Consider the following 25,154-nt stretch of genomic DNA (forward strand, 5'->3'; position numbering starts at 1 on the left):
AAAAAAAAAAAAGTTGAAGTCTTGAGGCCAGAATTTTGGATGCTGTTACCACTAGGTGGTGGTGCAATACCAGAGAACAGGGGAGCATTCCCAGAAAAAGCTCTGCTATCTATGAGAGCTGCTAGCAATCGTCCCAGCTCAGAGGCTGGTCCTGGACACAGGCTCCAGGACCGCCAGGTCCTACAGCTGATCCACCCCAAGCCCAACAATCCCAACAGCCACTCTGGAGCCCACAGCTCAGCGGGAGAGCTTATAGAAACCCACCATCACATCAGCAACTATTGATCTTCTGCACTATTCATACACGGGCCACGCAACCCAGCCTGCTCTTGTTGCATCTTATTTCAAATCTAGTCTTCTAGAAATAAAACCCTGTCCTTCACCCTCCCCCTGTCCTAGCCACTTAGCAGAGAATGGAAACAGCCAGAAAAACATCCATCCTTCTGGTCGTGGCATGGCATTTAGAGCATCTCAGAGTCCCCGCGAAGGAAAGATGTGCTCAGACCTCTGGAACAGGGAGGGATTCACAAGTTCTGCATTTTATTCCCAACTGGTTTTACCAACTCTGTGGCCAACAACATTACCCTTGCAATACCACTCCTTCCTCTTCTCAAGAAACAGGCACTTCCCAGAAGTAGCAAGAAAACGTCAACTGTTAAGTTCTCAGAATTTAAGGCAAAATAGGACGTTTGCAGCAGTTATTTTAAAAGCCACGTCACAGAGGCCAACATGACCCGAGAATCCTGTTTAAATAAGAAGTGTAGAGACAGAGAAGTGGCTCCTGACTGTCCCCATCAGCCCTACCTGGACAGTCAGAGGCAGGGCTTAGAGCAGCTCTGCGTGCCCATACCTCCTAGGAAGCAGTTGCCTACAGGCTGCGGGGCAGCCTCGGGAAGCTGCACCACAGAAGAGCCCATCCATCAGTCAGTAGAAAGAAGAGCTCAATGCAGAGCCAGAACTACGGCCATCGGGCTCAGTCCAGCCTGAGCCAGCCAAAATTACCTTGGATGGCCATCAGTGCAGTGGTGTGTGCCTGCCTGGCAGCGTGGGGCTGCAGGAACTCTGAGGAAAGATTATTTAGTGCCCAGGGGAAAATAAGCGATAGCTCTGGTTATTTCTTTTGGATATTTTATTGTTTTCTTTATGTCTCAGGCAGGACTGCCATGGGTTTGCAAATGGAAATTTGCAAACGCAGCAGTGCAGCTGGATGCACGGCTGATTTGTCGGGGAGCCACCAGTTTGCTCCTTTTCCCTCAGTTATTTCTCTTTGCTAACTCCACGGGTCTCAAGGACACTGCTCAGTGGCAGGAATCCTACTTTCCACCTCTCAAGGCAATTACGAAGAGGAGCTGCTCATACTGCCACAGAGCTCAAGGGGCAAGGACAGCACGTCAAACCGGCTCCGCAACATCACCGCCTGCCTTCCCTGCAGAACACGAGGGGTGTCCATCTCCCAAAAGGAGGGGCCGTTCAACTTTGTCGACAGGTCTCGGGCGACAGAGCGAAGAACCACCGCCATCTTTTACTCACCTTCCTCTAAAGCCAACAAACACCAGCTTTACCAACCCTGCCTCTTTGGTTACGAGGTGCTGTATGATGCGGTACCTGCTCTGCCATGCTTCCTTAGGATTACCAAACCAGCCTTTTTCCTTGCCTTTGTTCCACAACTGAGCTTTCCTGAAATATTTTGCATTCCAGACTACCAAATCGCAGTCCTCTGCTGGGACTGCAACCATTAGCAGGCATCCCTTCTCTAAATAGAAACTACAGCTATAGAGTATCCAAAAAATGATGGCTTACAATAAAAAGCTGTCTGTGCTTTGCTGTCTGACACAAGTCACTTCACAGAAGCACTGCTGGAAATGTTTACGTTCCGTGTTCAGTTGCCCCTGTTTCACTAAGCCTTTTCTAGATCCAAACCCATCAGCCCCCCAAAGTTTTGACTGGGTCATCTCAAGAGACCACAAACATCCCCTACAGACCTTTGTCTCTTTCAAAATACATACAGCCAGAAACGAGATGATTTTTCAACCTACATTTTTTCAGAATCAGGTAAAGAAAACCCTAAGACCAGCCTCTTAACAGCATTGTGTCTTTCCAAGCTAACCCAAATGCAGGGGATCATTCTTTATTCATCAGGAACATGCCCACAGCAGAGCAGGAGAGGATTTGGAATTAGCTACCTGGCAAACAAGTTGCACAGTTCTTGTTCTCAATAGAGAATTGCCTCCCTCTCACTGCCAGAAAGCACATAATTTCTTTACCTGCTAATATTCCTTGCCACTAATCCTCAGTGCGTCTGTCCAGACAAGTAGGCATTACACATTCCATTGGCAGGAGGAGAATAAATACTCAACTTGTCTGGGCTGACCCACAGCAGAGAAAGGAAGCCGGCATTTCACAATGCCAGTAAGACATGCCTGCGCTAAGAGATACACTAAGAGGAGTGGGGACAGACTCTGCTTAACACACAAGCAAATGCATCTCCTTTGCGGTTTAGTATCATGGAAGAGCTAAAACGTGCTTTTCACAGCTCCACGCACTGGCATCTCAACAAATCAAAGAGCAGACCAACCTGCCCCTGATCTGTCACAGCAATTAGGTCGCAAAAGGTCAAGGTTTTTAATAACTCAGCCGTGTTTGGGGCTACTTATTACTGCTTCGTTCCAGTCAATTATTAGTAATGAGTAAAACACAAGCCCATTCTTCCAGGAACTCCAAGAGGGATGTAGGCACTGTGGAAAAAAATTTAGCCCTTAAAACTAAACCTAAGACACACTGTCAGAGATCCTCCCCATAGGCCATTGCTGAACCACATCCAGAGGAGAAACAGATGCTGAGGAAACCCAGAATTAGACTCTAACTTAATAAAACAGAAAAAACCCCAACAACCTATTGCCCTAACAGCCTCCAGCAACAGGTGATTACAGCGCGCAGACAGGCTCAGCCTGGACCCACGTCCAGCAACCAACTCCATCAGGAGCAGATGGAGCCGATTGCTGGCTGTGCGCTAACCAGACCCAACACCCCTGGGGAGGGAGCACCCACCTGAGGAGGAGAGCTGGAGTTCACATTGTCTTTTGGTGGGCTCAGGGAAGGCGCTTCTCCTTGAAAACCGCTACTGTTCTGTGGCTGACACAGTTTCCTGAAAAACAGAATTTAGGGCTGTTCAAATCCCGTGCTTGACAACCCAACAGATGGTATTTCAAATCTTCCTGCAGAGCAAAGAGTTTTTTGTGGGCTCAAATTCTGACTGCTTGAAGATGCCATGGAAGCAGCTCGTTTCGGCACTTAGAGTTTTGATCTCAAACAAAAATCGAGGAAGAAGAAACTCCTAAATATCAATATCAATAGCGCACCAGGTTTGCCCTACTCTACTGACACCAGCCAGATTGCCCGTATATTAATCACCCAGGAAAAAAAAAAAAAAAACCCACTACTGTTGCATCAAGTTGCAGCTGTCAAGCTGGAAAAAAAAAAATTCAAGGTTAAAGGTTTTAATAAACTAGCTCTGCAGTCATTTTGTCACCAGCTGTACAGCCTAAATAAGCAACGTCTAAATTCTTCCACAAGAAGCTATAATCAGCTTTAAAGCGCGCACATATTTTTCAAACATTGGGAAGATTATTTCAGAGATAAAGCCCACGACTTCACAAGATTTTCTTTTAACCTGAGCTTGAACCTTCAGCCATATTGCAGCAACATTTAGACGCCTGCAGTTTCACCGCCGTTCTGGCTTCAGTTGCTGCTTTGTTTAATTTTTATTTAGAACAATCTCAACAGCCACGGATCAACTCAAGAAAAGTACTCAGCGACTGTGAAAACAGGAAGGGCAACAGCGATATTCCACAAACACCGCAGCGAAAGTGGCTTTCTGGATGCTGTTTGACTAGACTGAGCAACCTTGTCACATCTCCTAACATGTTAATTATGGATTTAAAAAAAAGTGAATGAAAGACGATGACTTTCAATCCAGCAGCTCTCGTAACAGCAGAAAAACATTTCACTACAGCAGTGAAAGAATAATGGAAAACACAAATAATGTGAGGAAAAATGAGTTAGTCTACCACGGGCACCGTGAAATATAGCTTTTAGTATTTGCAGATGTGCTAATTATTGCAGCCGATGAACCATCGAGTGGCAACCGGACCTGAAAACCGAGAGGACATTTAACAATTGGCTGGATCTAGGCAACCACGCAGACTGCCACAGCCAGCTACGTAAAGTCCTACGTCTGGTGCCTGTGCCCTTTTTGTGAATGTTTTTCTACTGTCTTCAACCCTACATGTTTTTTCCATTTTGTAGCCTCATTACCTGCATTGGCTGAGCGGGTCTTTGTTTGTACAGTTGAATACATCCTTTCCAAGGTCTATTTTTAGACCTTCGCATAACTGAATGCCACAATTCTAGAAAAAGCAGTAAACATTGCTTTCTACAGGGAGAAATTAACTTTTTTGAAAGCCATAAAGATTGCATGGCAGTTGTATTTTTCCATTTAATTATAATGCAACATCAAGGCCATTTAAACGAGTTTGATTTTTCTTTAGCACGCCAGAGCACTTTAAGTGCAAGTTTCTGTTGGTTTAACAAAGTCTCATCTCCAAGCCAATCGTGCTTTCAAATCATGGAAACTGTTCAAACAGAGCATGCTCTACTTAATCTTAACCAAAAGCACAGTAAGTCTCAAAAACAAGTCAGGTAAAATCTCTATCTGCATTACAAAACCTGTACCAAGTCAGTACAAACACTATGAAAACCCAGAGAGGGAAATAGAAACCCTCAGAGCAGAATTCTCCTTTAGGAACCTGGGAGATACGTTCTCTTTCCCCACTGCCTGCCAGCTAAGAGCTTCCGGGCTTGGAGGCTTCACCTAAGGAAAAACATCTGTAGAGGAAAAAAGTCTTTAGCAACCAACAAGACAAAGCTATCATCTCCGCTAACTCTGTTAAGCGCTATTTTCAGGAAGGAACATGAGGACAGGTATCCCCTGGACAGTGGGGATTACACTGGATGGGCAGCAGGACAACCAGCATGACTGTTAGGGAACTTATCTCTACAGAACCGCCTCCCGCTTCTTCATGCATCCCTTACTTCAGTCGAACATTAATCTTGCAGGGCAACCGTGATCTTAACAGACTTTGCAACACAAGAAAAACACCCAAGTAAACAAAACATCCAAATAACGCTACAGAAATTAAGCAGCAAAGTCTCCAAAGCAAACAGCTCAAGAGGAACAGGGACATCCACAGGAACAGAGCACAGAGGCAGCTGAGCGAGACAGCGAGGGGACACGGCTGCACGGTAACGTCTCTCTCCTTGCCTTGAACAAACACAGCAGTCTGCACAGGAAGCCATGTGCAAGAAGATATAGAAAAAGGAAAGCAGAGTTTCAATGGAGAGTTGAGCTGGACCCATTCACCTTAATCCATACATCTCCCAAGATTTTAAACTACCATTAACTTTTAACTGTAACAGCTTTTGCTCCCCATCCAGCTTTTTCCTGTAGCTTTTAGGATAACGACTTAAAGGCAACCTAGGACGATCTGAAGAGCACCTCCACTTTGATATTCAAGTTTAGTCAACTTGTACAGCTGCCTGGATGATCAACAGATTTACTTTATGTTAAAATAAGTCACGCACTCAACTTACCATCGTTCTACCAACTCCAGTTACCCTGGTTTATCATAACTGACCTGGCCCAGTATTGCCAAGCTCCAGATAATATTACAGAGAAGATGGAATAATTACCGAACAAGTATCCTCTTCAGCAACTGCTGATCTCCTTCAGAGTAGCCAGGCCAGTCCTTCTGCACTTCTTTGTATACGCAGTCTTTCAGTGTGAAAGTGCTGTCCTTGGCACTCAAATTTGCCACCTGAAACAAAAGGAATTTGCAAAGAACTGTCAGGGTTTAATTTTCTCACTTGTTCCAACAGAAGAGATCTAAGATGTAGGCAAACCCTCAGCAGACTTAGCAGCAGTTAGTAGTGTCAGAGAACAAGTAGAGACTTTATACCTCATTTCCTAGTTATTTAGATTATTTCATCAAACTGTGCCTTTCCTTTTGCCTCGTCATTGCTATAGTTTATTACGAGTTTCCAAAGCATATCCAATTTACTGGGAAACAAGTGATATCTAAACAGATTATTCAGCTTGGATAGTCTGCAACAGTACAGTGACAGTTTATGGAAATACCTGGAAATAAACCCTAGTGGGAACAGGCAGTTCAGTTATCGCACCTGTCCGACAGCTAAAATGGGGCGGCTTTATGAGCTGCGAGAGGAACTCTTGCGGCGATAGCTTAGTTAACAATTGCCAGAAGAGAATTTCTCGCTAAGGCGGCAGTAAAACAGGAGACAGAAAGCTACTTTCTCAAGGAGCGGCGAAGAGAATGCCTTGCAGACAGACTGCATTAGGGAGCTTGCAGATTACACCGTGCAGTTCAGGGCATCAGGATCATCCGCTGGATTTCATGGAGGAGAACTTTTCCGAGGACTACTGCAGGGCACGAACAAAAACCTGTGATTACCAGCTTATAACGCAGGGTTTTAAAATAAAGCATGGCGCTGAAATCACAGGCTGTGGCTCGCTCGGTACGCTCGCATGAGAAGCTTTGTGACATTTTATCCAATTCTATTGTGTGTAGTTTCCCCACAAAACTCTGCACGGTGCCTACACAGATAGGAAACACTGCTGGAATGGGCAGAATCGTATTAGAATGGAAACAACTTGTTCAGAGTTTTCCCACTTTAAGGTTTTTCCACAGCTTGACTGAAAAATTTTAACTTCTTGCTGCTGGTTACGCATCTGAAAGACAACGGCAGCACAAACCAAAAAGCCCCAATTAAGCTTTCCCAGATACTGCCTTAGTGAACCCTTCTTTGGTGGTTGTAGAGCACTGCGAGTTTAGAAAGAAAACCAAGCCTTAAATCTGGTTTTATAAAAGGGATACGGAGGCAGAGGTACCAAATGCTATGCCCACAGCCAGGCTGACCAAGCGGCAAAGCCAGCGACCGCGTCCCAGATTCACTGCTTTACCGCTCAGAGTTTGACGACCGTATTACGCTTGAAGCTGGAAGATGCTTTTATTCAGTCAGTGGAGATACCGTGCATCTGTTTAAGGATTAGTGTTCTCCATTGCTCGCTCCATTCATGAGATGGTTGTGCTTACGAGTTTCTATTATCCGTGCGGCAGTAAGATAGTCTCAGAAAAGCAAGTGAAGGAGCAGAAAACCTTGAATTAACTGAAGACACTGTTAATTCCTCTGCTTTTGCTTTAGGGAGACTATGACCCAGTATTAAAACCCCATGAATTTAAAAGCAAAAATCTGCAGAACTAATACAGCAAAGCTCTCCTGATAAGCAAAAAATAAAAAGCGCAGTTATCAGTTTACATGATGAACACTTTGTTTTTCCTTTCAGTTCTGTCAGCTTTCCAAAATCCTGAGCCAAAATACAAGAAGAATTTGAGCTGTGTTTTACATTGAGATATCCCAGTAAACATGCCCAAGAGACAAAAGCAAAGCCAGGTTCTTTTTCAAAAACTCTCCGAGAATCTCTCCGGTTACTGCCTCTTTCTACAGCGGGAGGCACGCTGCTCCTCAAGGCTTGTAGCCCAGGCAGAAGAACAACTCCTGATTTTCTCTGCACAGAGGCTGAGAGCTGCTACCTCCTTGTTTTGCTGGTGTGGGACTCTGCAAGCTCCACCCCAGGCCTCCCAAAAATAGAAACCTTGCAAAATGAGGCAAAAAGGCCAGCAGGAACACAAAGTCCTACGAGAGATGCAAGAGCACAATGAAACCCACACCTAGACAGATTTAGACATGTCGCTTTAATGCAGCCTGTAATTTTTAGCTTATCTGTGTCTGCTCGTGGATGGTAGCCCTGGTAGCTACTGAAAGGAGATTAAGTTTACGAGCAATACTTTTACAGCCAAATCAGCATTTAGCCCCATCAGGCTGACACCGTGGACCTGGCCGTATGCACCAACCTGCCTGCTAGGGGTTTGTGAGAGCATCAATAAAAGGTGATTACCAGAAACGGTATTTCTAGCATGAAACTTATTTCTAGTGTTCAGAAGGGTGCTCGAAAGAATTCTAGCACTGCTGGAAAACGAAGGGCTACAGGATTAAAATCTAGGGAAGGAGCAAGTTGTGCCAGCAATAACTTTGTTTTCAATACGACCTGCCCTGTGCCCTTGGGCAAGATAACTCCTCGCTGTCTCGTTCTTTTCAGCTATACAAAGGAGTTAAAAAAAAAAATCCAATACAGAAGAGCAGCATTTAAATAAATATCCATGATGTGTTTTGCATGGCGAGAGCAATAAAGGTATTCACTGCGATTCCTAAAATGGCACCTTCAACATGACTCAAAGTGTTAACAACTGATTCAGCTTGGAGACAGCTTTCATGCTTGACATACAAATAATACGCTCTGCAAGAAGCCGCGTGATCTTCACACCTAACCAGTTGCACTTCTAAGCAGGAAAGGCAGAACAATACAAAGATGATGTAAAGCTTAGCGGGGAGGGACATATTTTTACTTTCACAAAGGAAACATGACACGTATCAATAGAGAACATGTTATTTACGTCCACGTTAATAGAAATATATATAGATGTATAGGTTATAACAAATCAAACAGCTTGTAGACCCCCTCTTACATAATTCTCCCCACGACCAACCAGAAGCGTTCCTCTTAAAGAGACTGATCTGGTGAACCAAAATCATACAGCTTAGTAGCATACACCAAAACCGAGGCATATACACGAGAGGCTTCTGCTACCTCTAGCAGAACAGCAACGTGAATTGTGAACTTCTGTCGGACACGGCCTTCAGAGAAACATTCAGCTGCAGCTTTGAGACACACAGGTTACGTTCAGACTAACACAGAAGGTACGACCGTTCTGAGAAGACGTTTCCTTTTACCTAAATTGTGGCCTTCATCAGAGTACAAACCTGTTGCAGAAGGTTGTCCAGCAAATCCTTGTCCTGCTGAGAAAGTCCATCCTTCTGCAATCTGAGAATAAGTTCAGGTTTCTTATAAGGCTTTAGTGCCAGTAAGTGCACAACCCTATCTTTGAAGGGTCTCTGAGAAATTGCACTATTGCCTCTCTTTATTGCACTGGCAAGGTTGACTGGCGTTGGGCGCTTCCTGGAGGGAACAGCATCGGAAGCTCCTGGTGCAGGTTTACGCACCTGAACCTTTTTGCCTAAAATGAGATGAGAATAGTGAACTGCAGCAGTCACCTTGCAAAGGCCAGTGGTCTGTCAACATGTATATGGAGTTCATTACACCAGCTGAAGTGCCAGAAGATGACAATGAAGGACAAACACAACCAGCACACACCATCCGTTCCGATACGCCGTCGGAACGAGTATCCTCTGAGTTTTATGATTCGTGACAAGCCTGTAACAAGTAAACAGCAACACCAAGCTCTGGAAACCTGAGTATTATTGGCCACCAGCTTACATAAAGCTCTCTTTGTTTGCCAGCTTTTCATTTATCCCAAGTGCATGTATCCCCATGGTTAATCTAACCATTTTTTTCCCCTCCCTATGAGAAGAAAAATCTGCATTATTATGTAGAAGAGTCGAAATATGGAGTGGAAAGACCAGAACTGGTCAGCGAGTGGCTCCCTGCTGCTGATCTCAGCAAAAACGCTACTCCAGCAGATGTTTCTGCTTTTAGAACAATAGGAACTTTATGGGGCTGGGTCCACCTCCCTTCCCCCCCGCCAAACACAGCCACATGCACGGGGTCTAACACCGATACATTAGCCTATTCATTAGCGCGCTGTCTATTCTAATAGAGTAAGCCCTTCTACGCTGCAGCAGTAACTGCTTCACCCTCCAATTACAGTTATGTATACACGAGAACATAAAGCTGTCTCAAAAGTTCATCTTGAGCCCTCAGAGGCAGCTTCCTCAACTCTGTCCCAAATGTGGTTCTTGGTTTCTGACAGCATTATACAAGAATTCATTTTCCCATTCCTACTGAAAAACAGCTTTAACTAGAACCCTCGCAGAAGCCCCGTATCACTTAGTAAAGAGCAAATCAAGGAATTTTACTATTCTGAGTACAGAAACAGGTCACAAAGCCAGGTTCCTGCTACTAAAGGCAAAACCAGCAAATCAAAAAAAGAAAAATTTGTAGGTTCCAAGGTCTAAAACATGGAAATGCAATCAATAATCACTTGGGTTCAAGAGAGTGACCTTCACTAGGACAAACATCCAGCATTTACTGCAAGAACTTTGGAGGTTTATTTCAGCACGGCAGTTCGCCACTGCTAGGAAGCAATGTTTTCAACTGAGTCATCTGAAGATAGTGGTGATTGTCTGCAGTGTTTATTTTACTGAAATGTAGATTGCATAACCGAGTCCCCATTTCCTGGCTTTTTATTACACACCACACTGATGCAAGCAAGTACGACCCCTCGTCGGCAGGGCTGAGTTAGGACGAGAGGGAGAAAAACAATTCGCACGTTAAACATCCCAAAATCCAGAGGTCAACTGGACTTCATTTCCAGAAATGGGACAAGAGAAGATTCGTCAGATTTCTATAATTCCCTTAACTCTTGCCAGGTCATGAGCAGCAAAAACAGATCGGGACATTTCCACTTAAGGCTAGAGCCAAAATGTGCAATGACAGGAAAAGAAAAAACTGAAGTTAAGCCAGAACATGAAGTCTTTTAAAATATTTATGTATGTGCATAGATATAGATGTATGCACACACCCCCTTAGTGTATATATAAGCACCCATTACCCCCCTACAGCTGTATCATCTATCTATTCACATATATATATTTGTTCAAGTGTAAGTTCACATCTATACTGTCCCGTTGATCTCCAGTTTCAACATTTCATATAAATTCTTCCACATCTGAGCTGCCTGGAATGACTCCACTGACGTTTTAAGTGCTGAGCTCCGTGTTCTCATGGAAATGTGAGAGCCAGCCTTCTCCCTCCAGACCAGCCTGCAAGTGCATCAGCTGACGGTGCTGGCACACCAAATATGTGCGTATCCCACAGGATGACTGTCCTTGCCCAGGCTCTCCCTTCTTGGACCAGTGCTTTCCTCCTGCCTTAAACACTGACATCTTATATGTGCAGCATGCACTCCACTCCACTGCTTTTTACGTGGTTGTAACTCCATTTCAGAGCGGTAAACGCTTTAGCAGGAGTATTTTTAAATTAAAAGTTTTGCTCTATCTTTCCGGGAAGGCACTTTGCTTTGAGAATCTTCTCCCTCACAAGCTGAACAACTTCATCCACTTACTGTAATGTTCTCAAATATAAGCTAAACAAAATAATCTTCTAGTCTACAGGAAATCAATGCATTTCCTTCCTGATTACTATCTTATTTCTCAGCTTTGAGCGCTTGGCTGATAAAACAATGAGTCAGGGTCAGTTCTACATTTTGCAACTCACCATTCTCATCACAGACATCCTCTAAGAAGAGACTGGCTACAGATCACGTGGGCTGCAGAAAAAACAGCTGGCTCAAAAAACCCCCTGCCCCTCTGCTTTCTGGTTAATATTTGTGCCCTAAGTTTGTGATCAGACTGAGCTTAATTTAAGCAAGGACCTGAGCCCAAAGCTAGGTCTCTGCAGGCTCCTTCTGGAGCCCACCGATATTTGCCAGAGTCTTATTTCCTCCCCTAAGATTCTCCTTTCATCGTCACACTAAGATGGTTTGTTTAAGGCTGCAGTCGGCAGCGCTGCTTTAGCCTCTTTGTTTATTAACACAAGCGCTCCGCCATCTGCGTTTTAGATGTTGCATGTCATGGTCCCAACTGCAGGCACATGCCAGATGTGACACAACAGTGGTGGTACGTTTTAACCCACTTCTGATGGATCAGCAGCATGCTCTCAGCATCGTGAGTTCAGACATAATGACATATGACAAATGTGAAATAACGCCAGAGCGATGTGACTGCACACAATCCTCAGAGGTCACGCAAAATTAGACTAAATATAAGGAAGAAATTCTTTACAATGAGGGTGGTGAAACCCCGGAACAGGTTGCCCAGAGAGGGGGTGGAGGCCCCATCCCTGGGAACATCCAAGACCAGGTTGGACGGGGCTGTGAGCAACCTGATGTGGTTCAAGGTGTCCCTGCTCCTGCAGGGGGGTTGGGCTGGGTGGGCTCTGGGGGTCCCTTCCAGCCCAAAACATTCTACGATTCTATGAAATACCACCACACGTGTCCTAGTGTGAAGATGGAAGCCAGGAAGAAGTCACAATATAAGGAGAGTAGCACCCTAAGGAGTCAGGCACTCCTAAGGAACCACCACATACTTGTTAAAGACTTTCACAGGCAAGCGAAACAAACATCAGCATTTGACTTCAGAAGCTACTGAAGACACCCCCAAATTGAGTCGCTGCTTACCTACGTATCTGCCCCCAGGTTTAATGACTATAGCGCTGCGGCTGCGAGTCTCCTCCTCCGCCTGTGCCATGCTTTGCCTTGCCTTCTGGTAGGAATCATCAGTAGCACACACGGTGATTTTATCTTGTATGCTTCCAAGGCAATCCAAGTGGATATTGCCGTTGCTGCAAAAGAAATGCAATGGAAAAGATACTCCCGACACTGCAAATGGGCACATCTCTGTCACTGGTGAGTAACTGAGGTTGCGTTATCTAAATAATAGGGGACAGAAAAAAAGCTGAGAGGTAAACAGATTCTTCTGTGAGTGCGTCCTTAGCAAATATACACATGCAAACAGATTAGGAAGACTCTAAAAAAGAAAGAACATGTTTTGTTCAGGTTTGTTAGGGAAAAGATTCTACAGAAGATATTAAAAAAAAAAAAAAAAAAGACTAGATTTTCTTTTGCTGTACCACTCACCTAGACACATACTGCTGGATACAGTCAAAACTCCCTTGGGGGCTGTCCTTGCCAATATTTGAAAGATAAAATGTGAAAGTACGCACTTCCGTAGGTCGATCAGGCCTTGGAATTGCGATGTGCTGTTTGGAAGGAGAAAAATATTGGTCACTTGGGTAGCCCACACTAACACAAAATTCAATTTTTCGGCAGTCTCTATGCTTTATAGCCATTTTGCAACCCACTACGAGTAAAGCATATGGATTACTGCATAGGAGACTACGAAGAGCAAGAAGCTACAAGAAGGATTCGAGTTAGCAAAACTTCACGCACTGAAAAGATACGGTAACAGAGGTAGAGGGATCGAAAGAACAGCTAAAATGACAGCTATGTCTGTAACAGAACAGGGATCCGAGCGGGCCGCTTGCCGCCTTTCAAACCGGAGCCCACAATAATCTTGTTCTAGGAATCTGACCCAATTCTATTGACTCAGGCTCAGACTTGCTACCACTCTTTATATTCAATTTAAAGCACTTGAGACTTGTTTCTTTAGAATTAGTGATCCAGCACTAAACATAGTACAAGCCAGGTCACTAGGTAGCATGCTTATTCTTTTTTAAGATATTATAATTCCATAACGAGATTTCATGGCTCACAGTAGAGTGTGACGCTGCTGCTAAATTAAATATTTAATCAAGCATTAAGTGTGCTCCACAGACAACTCTACAGCGATCTGCATTGTTTTTCTCCCCCCAGCCATTCATTTTTCAAAAGGGAAACTGTTTCCCCTCTGCATTCAAGATCCAACATAAATCTCAGCATCTGAGCTCTACTATCACATCAATATTTGATAATTAAGATGGCTTCCAGAAAATGAGACAGAAGGAACATCAGCTTCAACCTATTTTAGGCTACGCTCTACCAACCACACAGATTTATATTTACCCAGATTGCCACATATATGCACAAAATATATATGCCTAGCAAACCGACTCGTGGCATCCACATATGACTGTGCTCCATGAAAGATTACTGCTGGTACAGAAGGGTTTCTAGGTGGTTTCCCTTTGACCTCAGACGTCTACAGCAGCCTGGAAACCCAGTGCATCTGTGCCGCTTTGCTAAACCACAGGGACGTTCTTAGAACCGGCAAGAAATGCTTGTGTGACCCGCACCGAGCTGAGCCAGTGCAGCATTTTCCATTCGCTCTCTGGAAAGACCAGCTATCCTGCAGCCAGCCCTTAAAACAGACTTCCCTTCTTTCGAAACGGCAAACCAAGGAACTCAGACTTGAGTGATACAGGAGGACGAGTTATCCCCCGCACAGTCCCAGGATCCGGATCTAAAAATACTTGGAGCAGATTTGGTGGCGATCCGGGCGCCGATGGGCAGCGCTGACCCTCCGGCAGCAGCAGCTGAGCCCTGTTATCTCCCCTGCCAAACGTGCGCCGGCAGCCTTGAGCCCTTATAATCTGTCCCAGCACCCTCTGCCCCCACCCATCCAGAACAAATAAAATTCTCTTCTGCTTTACAAGCGAGCTGCAAATATCCACAAAGTCAAAGTTATGTAAACAGTAGATTGTGGGTATTTTACAGTTGGCACCGCTCACCCACTAGTTAATGTGCTGGGAACGGGGCAAGAAGGTAAAATGCAATGGGTCTCTTCAGCTTCTAGTGCTGTCCGTTGGGGGAACGAGTTGTGCTGCACACGATGGGTTTGTAAAATAAAATCCGAAGGATGTAACCAAATCATATATTCGCATACTAAACCAACTTGCTTCTAGCTTCTCGTTTACCATTGGAAAAAACGCTGCTCTGAGAGCCCCAACTTTGGCATTTTTGTAGTTTCTGCAGCTTCTTCAAAGGATGTAAAATGAGACAGAAGCTAGAGAGCTGCTTCAGTGTGAGACGTTGCTCGTTCCAGTACTGAAAAGTGTAGCATATGCAAACTGGCCGTTATCTAGGAATTATTTTTAGCTGAAACAGAAGGTTTCTCAAGCCACCAAATCAGCATGGTAACTGCTTTGAGGGAGCCCTAATTTTGGTGCCGAGTATTACACCAGTAACCATAGACACTTAAAAATAGCTCAGTACAGATGTTACTTCTGTATTTTTTTTTTCTTTCAAGTAATATTCATCTGTGTACAGCTCATTCTGAATGGCAATTTCACCTTCCTCTATTAATACCAGCATAAGTTCATCCCAAGAAACAGGGGAAAATGTTGTATTTTCCAATCGCGTAACGTTAAGACATTTTGTTCCTAACAGTCATGTTTAAGAAAGCTGCACAGACGTACGGGTATTTGGCACCTGAAGGGTTTTTTTTCCCCCCAGTTCAGTTCTTTCCCCACTCTCCCCATCTCAGGTTCCCCCCAGTAAGCACCTGCAAATTTGCCCCAACCGAATCTCTAATTCTGCAGATGCTTTTACTGAAACAGAAGCATCTTCAGCTTCCACTCCAGCCACCACTGTAACACTTTGGTAACTCAAGCTCTTTAATTCATTTCAATGCACGTTGAAACAAGGAAAAATGCTCTAGATTCCATATAAACTTACAAAAGTGTCCAAGAAAATCCAGTTCATGGTGAAAAAGTAATGAACAGATGCTGCTCTAAGGAACATCCAGATAGTTCTGCTTTAGCATCCCAAAGCAGAGCAACTCCCCGCTAATTACAACCTATCGCAATTCTGATTATGGCACTGAAAAAGTATTTAACCAGACCAGCATTGCTATGAAGAAATGCATCCCAAGGCAAAGACCATTTACAGTCCACAGTTCGTAAGAACTCTCATGAGATTTGATCCAGACCAGGATCCATGCAGGAGGTTTCGTTCCCTATCACCGAAACGGCTGTTTTATTTTGGGCTAGAACCACCCACATCCTCCTTTCAGCACCTGGCCGGCAGAGCTGCCACCTTGCTGACCCCGTGTTTTATTCCTGGCCAATTCCCTTCTCTGGTTAGTTAGAATATTAACCATGGAAGGTTTTTTTTTTTTTCTATGTATTAGAAGCTGATAGTATCCTTGACAGCATTCATTAGACTAACACAGGGAATGGGTAAAAAAGACATGGACACAGTAATTTAAAAGCACCGCAAATAATGAGACTCAACAGGTCAGGAGGCTTCTAGAGAGCCACATTAAGTTAAGGAAGCAGTATTTGTTTGAAACTCTTATTTTGTATCTTGCTTCCCCCAATAATCAAATATTTCTAAGTTTTTCCTTCTTGCAAGAGGGATATTTATACAGAAAAGTCACGCTATTAAAATCCTGTATCACTGGACGCTGCTTTAAATCACACTCTGGCATTTGGGCTCCGTACAAAACCTACCACCCTCCGAAGTTAATTGGAAATCTTCTCCATAGCAACATTTATTAGGAAGCAAAATAGAAAGCAACAATTTGGGGAATTAAGGTATAGTGGAAGAAAGCGTATTCCAAAAATAAATAGCTAAACAAATATGTTTTAATGGCATCATCTGAATTTGAGAACTTGTTAAATTATCTTTGTGGTCCGATTGATAGGAGGCTCCCTAGGAAGTTCTGCCGTGAGTTCCTTAAAGCAGGGCACAATCGTGACACATACGAGTACTACACTTAAAAACAGATGGTTCCGCAGCTGCCAGCTTCTTGTCATACCCAGTAAAAATAATAATAAAAGGACAAAGAGCTCTTTCTATCAGCCCCAATTGAACTGGATCTCGCTTTCTTCAAAGCTCTACCTTTGGCCTTTACTCGACAGTGCAATTAATTAAACAGCTGAAAATGAGGCAAGCAGAGGTCAGCTCTGTGCTGCCAACATCCTCCTTCCACCCGCAACGCCCCAGCGCTGCTCACACTGCGCAGGGCTCAACGCTTCGCTCTTTCAACGGCAACACCAGACCCAACCGTGCCGCTTGGCTCCTTTTCCATTCAACCCGGACTGTAATCACAGGTGACTCCCAGCTCTTTCACCAAAAACTCTTCTCTGGAAGTTAAGGGCTCAAATATACTTAAGTGCATTAAATACTTATTTTTAATTTTTATAAGGCATTGCGTAATATTTTTAATTATTATAAAGAACAGCATAATTTTAAAAAATAGGTTTTCTTTTGGTTAACCTGAAAATGCCCGAGCCCGTATCAGATCCGTGTAAAACCCACCACAAGCAGAGCGCAGTGGCTGAGGGCAGTGGAGCATTTTGAGCTGTTCTGATTCATTTTGCTACCTTTCCTTCGAGGAAGAAAATTAAGAGAAGAGGCATTTCTAGAACTTAAGCAGCTTTACAGGAAGAGTTGGGTGTAGATCCTCCCAAGGCGCTCTAAAAAGTGAAAGGAAAGCATTTGCAGTCTTTTTAGCTTCTTCACTACACACAAAGCTGTTTGCTCATCCGATAGCAACAAATCATGCACCCTTAAAAGTTCTCCTTGTCGCTCGCTTCTAATTTTGCCAAACTTCAGTTGCAGATTTTTATCTGAGCTTTCATGCTGAGCTCTCTGGGAAGTTTAATTGTAAACAAAGTAAAAAACCTGGAAATTGCTCCTTTCTTTATTTCCCAGGACGAAAATGGTTGTATTTTTCTTTTTAACTTAAGATAACAATCATGTCTTTCCGGCTATGTTTTGTTAGAGTACTATGTGCTATTAGTGAGACTAACATCACAAGGTAAAATATGGGCACAGAAAAGCATGCTAGACTTTAATGCCTGCTTAATTCAAGCCTTTTTGAATTAAGTTTTACTGTGCCACCACAAAAAATTAACAAGTTTTTATGGCTGAGTTCAGATTGTTGAAAAAAAAAAAAAAATTAGAATTCCCCTTCCTTATGCAGAGCACCAACGTTAGACACGCAGGTTTTTGTATCCAAAAGGTATACAAATGGCATTTTTGAAGTTCACTGAAGAGTTGCATTACTTTACCACAAACACTACCAATTAAATCTCAACGTTGTCAGTAACTGGTGTGACAGACGGTTTCTATAAATATCTTGGAGGAGTTCAGGCATCGGAACAGAAGTTAGAGAAATAAAACTCCTAAATATAAAAAAAACCTTTTGGTACTCACAGAAGCTGCAGAGCTGTTTAGACATGCGTATTAAATAAAGCTTCAGTACATTCGTAGCAGCCTCCAAGCACTGCTACTGTAAATAACTGCTACCCGTAAAGCCTTGCACCAAGTTTACCAGGCTTGGCATGGCGTTTCCTCGGGACGCAGGCGAGTTTTCCATGGATTGCTGTGCCCACCACTGTGCTGCCATCAGGGAACTTCCCGTTTCCTTGTTCTACCCAACAGCATGGCTGTATAAAACTAAATTTCACCACCAGCAACACTGGTGGTGCTGGTGCTATGGATTTAGGAAGGTTAGAAAATAAAGAGGGAGGGGAAGGTTTCTATAGAGAGATGATCCATAAAAAACTCTTTCCTGGACCACGTCTGAACTTCCCATCTCTCCCTTTCAGAAACGAGAGCATCAGGCTTTGAACTGGAACAGGACAGACGTACAGAACAAATAAAGATATTAATTGTATAAGCCAGTACTTTCCAAGGCAACCCAAGTACAAACTTACCCCTTGGCTTCCTTGAAACTGGATTACTGGTTTTGATGTCACAGCATCCTACAAAAACAAGAGGGGGAAAAAGAAAATTACCTTAGAGAAATTTAAAGCTCCAACACTCACTGCCAAAAAATACTCGGCTTGATTTTTCACCTATGCTTTTCACCTTTTCTTTTTTTAAAGGAAAAAGGTTCAGGGAAGTATACAGAATTCCAAGCAAGAAAATACAAAAACTCCTGAAACGGTGATTTGTACCTAGAAAAGGGATAAAACTGTAACGTCACCAGTGGCACCCTTCCTTCAGAAAAAGAACAGCCCTGAAATGATACCCAGACGGGCTTGTGCTTAGCTCCTTCCTGACCCCTAAACCACATTTCAGGCACCGAGTAGTTCAGCTGTGTATGGGCTTATGTAAGCTTGGAGTTAAATGGTGGATATTTGAGGGGAAAATTTATTACAGTTCTAGGGCTGAGAACACGCTAAGCAAATTTTTTCCAATAGAAAGCTGGCAATTCATTGGAAAAGCAAACTGTAACTTCATTGCAAAATACTGTTGTTACGCTGCCCATTTCAACAATCGGCCTTTTCCTCCATCCGAATTTGCTTACATTTCAAGAAGTCATGCTCCTGCTAGCTCTAAAAACCCCTTAAACCTGCTCAAGGCAGAAACACCACTGAATTTCAGCCTTTTTGCACTGCGATGGCACTTTCCACTTTGCTGTGATTTGACAAAGATCACGAAGGCTTTGGAATTCAAACTCTTACCTGAGGTTTCAACTCTAGGGAAAGAAACAACAAACGCAATCCAAGCCACGCTAAGTGCTTATTTCTTAAATTTCTGGAGGATTGTGGCGGTTTAGAGAAATTTAAAGCTCCAACACTCACTGCCAAAAAATACTCGGCTTGATTTTTCACCTATGCTTTTCACCTTTTCTTTTTTTAAAGGAAAAAGGTTCAGGGAAGTATACAGAATTCCAAGCAAGAAAATACAAAAACTCCTGAAACGGTGATTTGTACCTAGAAAAGGGATAAAACTGTAACGTCACCAGTGGCACCCTTCCTTCAGAAAAAGAACAGCCCTGAAATGATACCCAGACGGGCTTGTGCTTAGCTCCTTCCTGACCCCTAAACCACATTTCAGGCACCGAGTAGTTCAGCTGTGTATGGGCTTATGTAAGCTTGGAGTTAAACGGTGGATATTTGAGGGGAAAATTTATTACAGTTCTAGGGCTGAGAACACGCTAAGCAAATTTTTTCCAATAGAAAGCTGGCAATTCATTGGAAAAGCAAACTGTAACTTCATTGCAAAATACTGTTGTTACGCTGCCCATTTCAACAATCGGCCTTTTCCTCCATCCGAATTTGCTTACATTTCAAGAAGTCATGCTCCTGCTAGCTCTAAAAACCCCTTAAACCTGCTCAAGGCAGAAACACCACTGAATTTCAGCCTTTTTGCACTGCGATGGCACTTTCCACTTTGCTGTGATTTGACAAAGATCACGAAGGCTTTGGAATTCAAACTCTTACCTGAGGTTTCAACTTTAGGGAAAAAAAAACAAACGCACAAGCCACGCTAAGTGCTTATTTCTTAAATTTCTGGAGGATTGTGGCGGTTAACGGTTTTATTTCCTAAACTACACAAAGCGGTCCGAGATGGGCTACAAGACAGGTGGGATCCCTTTGGAAGCCTTCCATAGGGACAGGAGAATTTACCAATAGGTTGCAACATCAGTTAGGAGTGAAGACGTTGCCACACATATGGGAGACACGTTTCGATGGGAAAAACACTGAGAAGAGTTTAGGAGACAAAGTCTAAACAGCACCTTTGTGTTGTCCTTTTTGGATCACACTTCTCGTGTCTCCCAGCGTTATAAAGACCCCATTGACCGCCACAGGGTTATGGAGACATTTACATTTAGCAGCAAAAGAGTTAACAGCTTGAAAGCCCATTAAGTTTATCATCTCCCATAAAACCTTTCCAAATGCTTTCAGCCCAGGAGTGAAGAATCTAAGCCACAATACCCCGACATTAACGACAACAAAAAAAATCCCTAGCAAGAAAATACCGTTCTAGCGCAGAGGAATAAGCTCATACCATGACAGAGTCTTCAGAGCCTTTTAAGAGCCCATCCACTACGATTAAACAGATCTGCATCACACCCTACATCGTCAGGGGATATTTATGACTGTGAGTAAAGCCAGAATATGCTTGAAGCTGACAGCACTCGCTCCGCGTTGCATAGCGAGTTTTACAGACCTGAAACAACCTTTATAAAGAAACCATAAACAACATCTTGCTCTTCGTACAGAGATCACTGAATTCCTTGAGTGCCACGACATTGCATACCACAGCACACTGTTCATAGACAGACTGGCCAGCTTTTTGTTCACGGTGTCAGCATGTACTGTGCAATGTGTCCAGAAATTCATAGGAACATATTTGAGCAAACAAGCATTTGAAACATTAAAAAAATCTGGATAAAAAAAAACCAACCTCAGTGCGGCTCTTGGACAGCTGATTAAGGATTTGAGAAGTTCTGCGATTAATTCTGGAAAATTACTTAAGCGGAATAAAAAGGTAATATGAAGCACGTAAGCAGAGTAACGAGGCAGTAACAATACAAAAGTACTGTTACACAAATCAGGACAAGCTTTAATTACAGAACTTATAAATTCCCTAATCTACATACAAAATGGTTTGAAGTTAAGTGTGTTATCTCAAACTTTAAAAAAAAAATGAGCGTTTATGCGCATTAGATTTCCCTGAACCCCTGAAATACAGTATTGCTGTGCTCGCAGCTCTGCACGCCCGGGGGCTGCTGGGTTTTGTGATCTGCCACGCAGGAACGTCAGCGCTGTAACTCCTCGCCGCGCTCCACCGAAGGGATCGCAGGGAAGAGCTGGCTATCGGAGAGTCATGGCACGTTGTTCCCCTTTCATGGAGGGAAGGGGAAGGCTCTCGGCTTCTCAGCAACACCACCCATGCACCTACACAGGCATCGCTTCCCTTCTGCCGATGCCCGATTCCTTGGCTACAGGTTGTTTGAGAACGCTCATGGAGGAAGAAGGCCCCCCCCCTCCCCCCCAGCCCCCAATCTAATTAAGGACATGAATTTAAGTACTTCTGTTAGATGAAATTAAATTCCTACATGGACACCTTCATTCAGAATAAAAGCAAATAGATGAATTAAGCTAAACCAAATTAAAACCGTATTTCAAATTTGTATCTTCAGTTCATTTGGATTAACTTTCCTGAATGTTCTTGTATGGACAAACCCCAATTTTAAAGAGTCCTTGCTACCATTTCCAAACGCCCTCTGTCACCTTCTAAGGAGTCACCTAATTCTTCTTCCTTAGCGATGCCAGGACAGTGAACTTCCTTCCTCACAGCTTCCTAGAAATGCCGTCCCATCCACCCTCAGTGGGAACAAGGTCTTTCCCTCCTTCTGTCTTTCCTTCTCATAAAACCAAGTCATCTCCTTGGCCCTAGGACGGGACCGTGGTACTGCTGTGGGTACAAGTCTGCCTCCTCCAGAGTGCAACAACTTAAGGGGTTCAGCAACTCTTCAGCGTATCAAGGATGCTGATGAAACCTCACCTTTGTGGTCAATAAAGAGGCAAACCAAGGCAGATCTGTCCGAGCAACGGGGCCACCCGCACAGCCTAAGCATCTTCCAGCTAACAAATGCTAGCTTTATTCCTCCGTGAGACTCAATATATTTAGGAATAGCTCCCAGAAGCCAATTAGGATAAAGAAAAAAACCTAAGCAAGAAAACAACAGTTAAGTATTTTAAGCCAGCCACTTGTCAGTTCAACAGGTTTTCTGCTGCCAGGTACAAGATGTTCACCCCTGCAGTTAAGAGGCTCATCCCATAGACTAGATATAAGGAAGAAATTCTTTACAATGAGGGTGGTGAAACCCCGGAACAGGTTGCCCCGAGAGGGGGTGGAGGCCCCATCCCTGGGAACATTCCAGGCCAGGTTGGACGGGGCTGTGAGCAACCTGATGTGGTTCAAGGTGTCCCTGCTCCTGCAGGGGGGTTGGGCTGGGTGGGCTCTGGGGGTCCCTTCCCACCCAAACCATTCTGTGATTCTATGATTCTAACAGTGACAGTGCTGTTGAAGAGGTCCAGGAGTGAATGAGCATGATTTCTGGGACCTGTGGGACCAGAGAACAAGCGACTGCCACGAAAGAATAATGCATTTCTGCATTATGCACAGAGCAAGCAAAGCCCCTTTGAAGGCACCTAAGAGGCACGAATTACAGCCTGCTCCCTGCTCGCCATTGTTTCAACAAAAGGCTTCCTGACGCAGGACTGAAAGGTTAGCAAATCATTACCGCGTCTTCACTGTTTGCTAGCTCCTACAATGGATCTTTAAGAAAATGCGTCAAGCTTCCTCCCCTCTTACCGTAAGAGAAAATGAACTGTTTTAACAAACCGGAGAGTCCTTCCTGCAGTCGAACTCACCAATGCCCCAAAGCTCTATAGGAATAACTTCCAAAGGAACATCCAAACCACAAATGCGTGGCTGTACTTCACTGCGATCTACCCAAACGTAAATTATTGTTATAAATGGAGATAGCAGCAAGAGTACTCAGCAGAAAGCATAAAACTTGCTGAGCAGCAGAGTGAACTCCACTGGCAGGGCAGCTTGGCTCCACAAACCCCGGTGCCGCTGCAGTGAGCCTGCGGAGTAAATGCGTGAGCTGGATGCTCTGGAGCCAGCTCCACCGGGTCTGCTCGACTCGCAAACCAACCCTCAAAAGGAGCCCGAACCAAGCCCGGTTATGTCGGATGACAACCCGGCACTTTACTCCATAAAAATTCAGTTATTTGCTATCTGGAAAGAGCATTTCCATGCTTCTGTGCCCAGTTCGCTGCCTTCCATAGCTCCTGCTGCGTTCTTCAGGCATGGTGGAGAAATAAAACCAGCAAGCTATCAAACACTGAAGCTTTGCTCTGGGATGCCAACATGAATCAAACCCCACAGACCCAAATGCTTTTTGTTAGACAACCCTCCAGATACCGTAAGATTATTTCAGAAGTCATGAGATTAAACCAAAAAACCCAAAACTCATACCCAAAGCTCCCACAAAACATTTGTCTTTTATTAGCACGGTATTACGCTCATCTTCATCCTCCAGCTTCCCGGGGCTGGAGGAGAGCTAGTAACCCTTAATACATACTCTGAAAGCTCACAGGGGTGGTGGCAATGCGGTAACAGTTCCTCGCACATAAATACTCCAGATCTGGCAGATGGAAGCTTGAGTAAAGAGCAGGAGGAACAAGAGAGTGTCAATAACACACACAAAAATTGAATGTAGAACTACTGAAATCCTTTATCGGGTACGATCAAAGCTGCCGTGAGGTTTTAAAAAATGTGTAGTGGAAAAGCTGGATGGGATATTCCTACATAGGACCAGAAAGGACATTTGAAATCCTCAGGTCAAGTAACCAGCTGGAAACCTCCCCGTTTCTTCAGGGAAATCCAGATAATTAAAGAATACGTTCTTTCGAGAAGTTCTGTTATGCATTTACTGGAATTTGTACTGGAGGCAGTGTTATACGGAAAATATTTGCCTATACTTAGTATGGCTGTATTTGTCTGTTTTCTTGAATGTTAAGAGTTGCAAATGCCGAGCAAACAGAGCAAATGAAAGCTTACCCTTATTTATGTTGGAACAAGGGAATTATTTTCAGAATTGAAAGCGTCTTGCAAACATTTAAATTAGTAGCAAGAATTCCAATAAATATACAGAGAAACTGTAAAATCACGCTAAGCCCAAGGCTGGCATTAACAGGACATTCTGTGCTGCCACGTGCAGTTCCAGCCAGGTAAAGCTGCTGCACCTCAGGCACCAGTTACAAAAATGGGAAGAAACAGAAATCGCTTGAAATTAATGAATTTCAGACTTGCTAATACCCCAAACTCATTGAAGTTCCTCTTTAATTCTTTGGTTATGACTAGTTTATGTTTCTTTTTGCCCACGCAGAGTGGTCCAAATATAGGCATACTCCCTCCTCTGCTTCCTCTGCCTTCTCAGCACAACTGGGCAAAGGACGAAAAACAGAGGGTCAGATCCCAATCCAGGAGGATACCCATTTTGAGCAGACCCGGATGCTTGTGAAAGTGTCCTACAGACCCGAACAGAACTCAGTGATTTAGATTTCCACTTACATTTTAGTTTTAAACACAGCCCACAGACTTTGCAAGGCAAAAGAGAGGCCAAAACCAAAGTAAATATATCCAGTGTCTCACGGTGACAGACTCACAAGAGACACCTCCGAGTCCCAAAGTTCATTAGTAGCAAGATATATAAATCCCAGGGGAAAGAAATACCTTTGAATATACCCACAACAACTTCAAGTGACTCTGTGTGAAGTTTACTGGCAGTCAATTAGCCAAAGCTGGCCCAAGAGAGAACCACTGCATACTAGGTAGAGACAAAAGAGTTCTCCCAAGACATTCCACTTTTTCAAGGCTTATATTTACCTCCTACCAGAAACACAGCAGTAAAAAGCCTCCTGAATATTCTTTTTTATGTCACATCTATTACTTACGGAATTAAAATACCGTCTCCCTGCAACACAATTTCCATCTGCAATTTAAGGCCTCCCAACGATCTCATTTGAAGTTGAGGACACTAACAGACTGCAGATGGGATCGAGTCTGCTGAGACTTGAAAATTATAGATCCTATATAATTTTTGTTGACCTAAACTACAAAGCCTTCCGGACCTTTTTATACTACATACGCCTTGGAGACAAGCTGCCAGTTTTGCTATTCATA

At 43.8% G+C, this 25,154-nt stretch overlaps 1 protein-coding gene across 1 annotated transcript in view; it reads right to left on the reverse strand.

Moving 5' to 3' along the window:
* ELL (elongation factor for RNA polymerase II) overlaps positions 1–25,154 on the reverse strand; it is a gene marked incomplete at its 5' end in the record, with an annotated part of 56,681 nt that overhangs the window by 12,779 nt on the left and 18,748 nt on the right. Inside the window, 6 exons of the mRNA XM_035898178.1 lie at positions 3,049–3,145; positions 5,749–5,873; positions 8,956–9,209; positions 12,390–12,553; positions 12,849–12,970; positions 18,374–18,421. Of these exons, the coding sequence (XP_035754071.1) occupies positions 3,049–3,145; positions 5,749–5,873; positions 8,956–9,209; positions 12,390–12,553; positions 12,849–12,970; positions 18,374–18,421 (810 nt within the window). The remainder of the gene's footprint in view (positions 1–3,048; positions 3,146–5,748; positions 5,874–8,955; positions 9,210–12,389; positions 12,554–12,848; positions 12,971–18,373; positions 18,422–25,154) is intronic.

Source organism: Egretta garzetta, unplaced genomic scaffold, assembly GCF_000687185.1.
Source record: "Egretta garzetta isolate BGI_Z169 unplaced genomic scaffold, ASM68718v1 scaffold567, whole genome shotgun sequence".
In the NCBI taxonomy this organism is placed as follows: domain Eukaryota; kingdom Metazoa; phylum Chordata; class Aves; order Pelecaniformes; family Ardeidae; genus Egretta; species Egretta garzetta.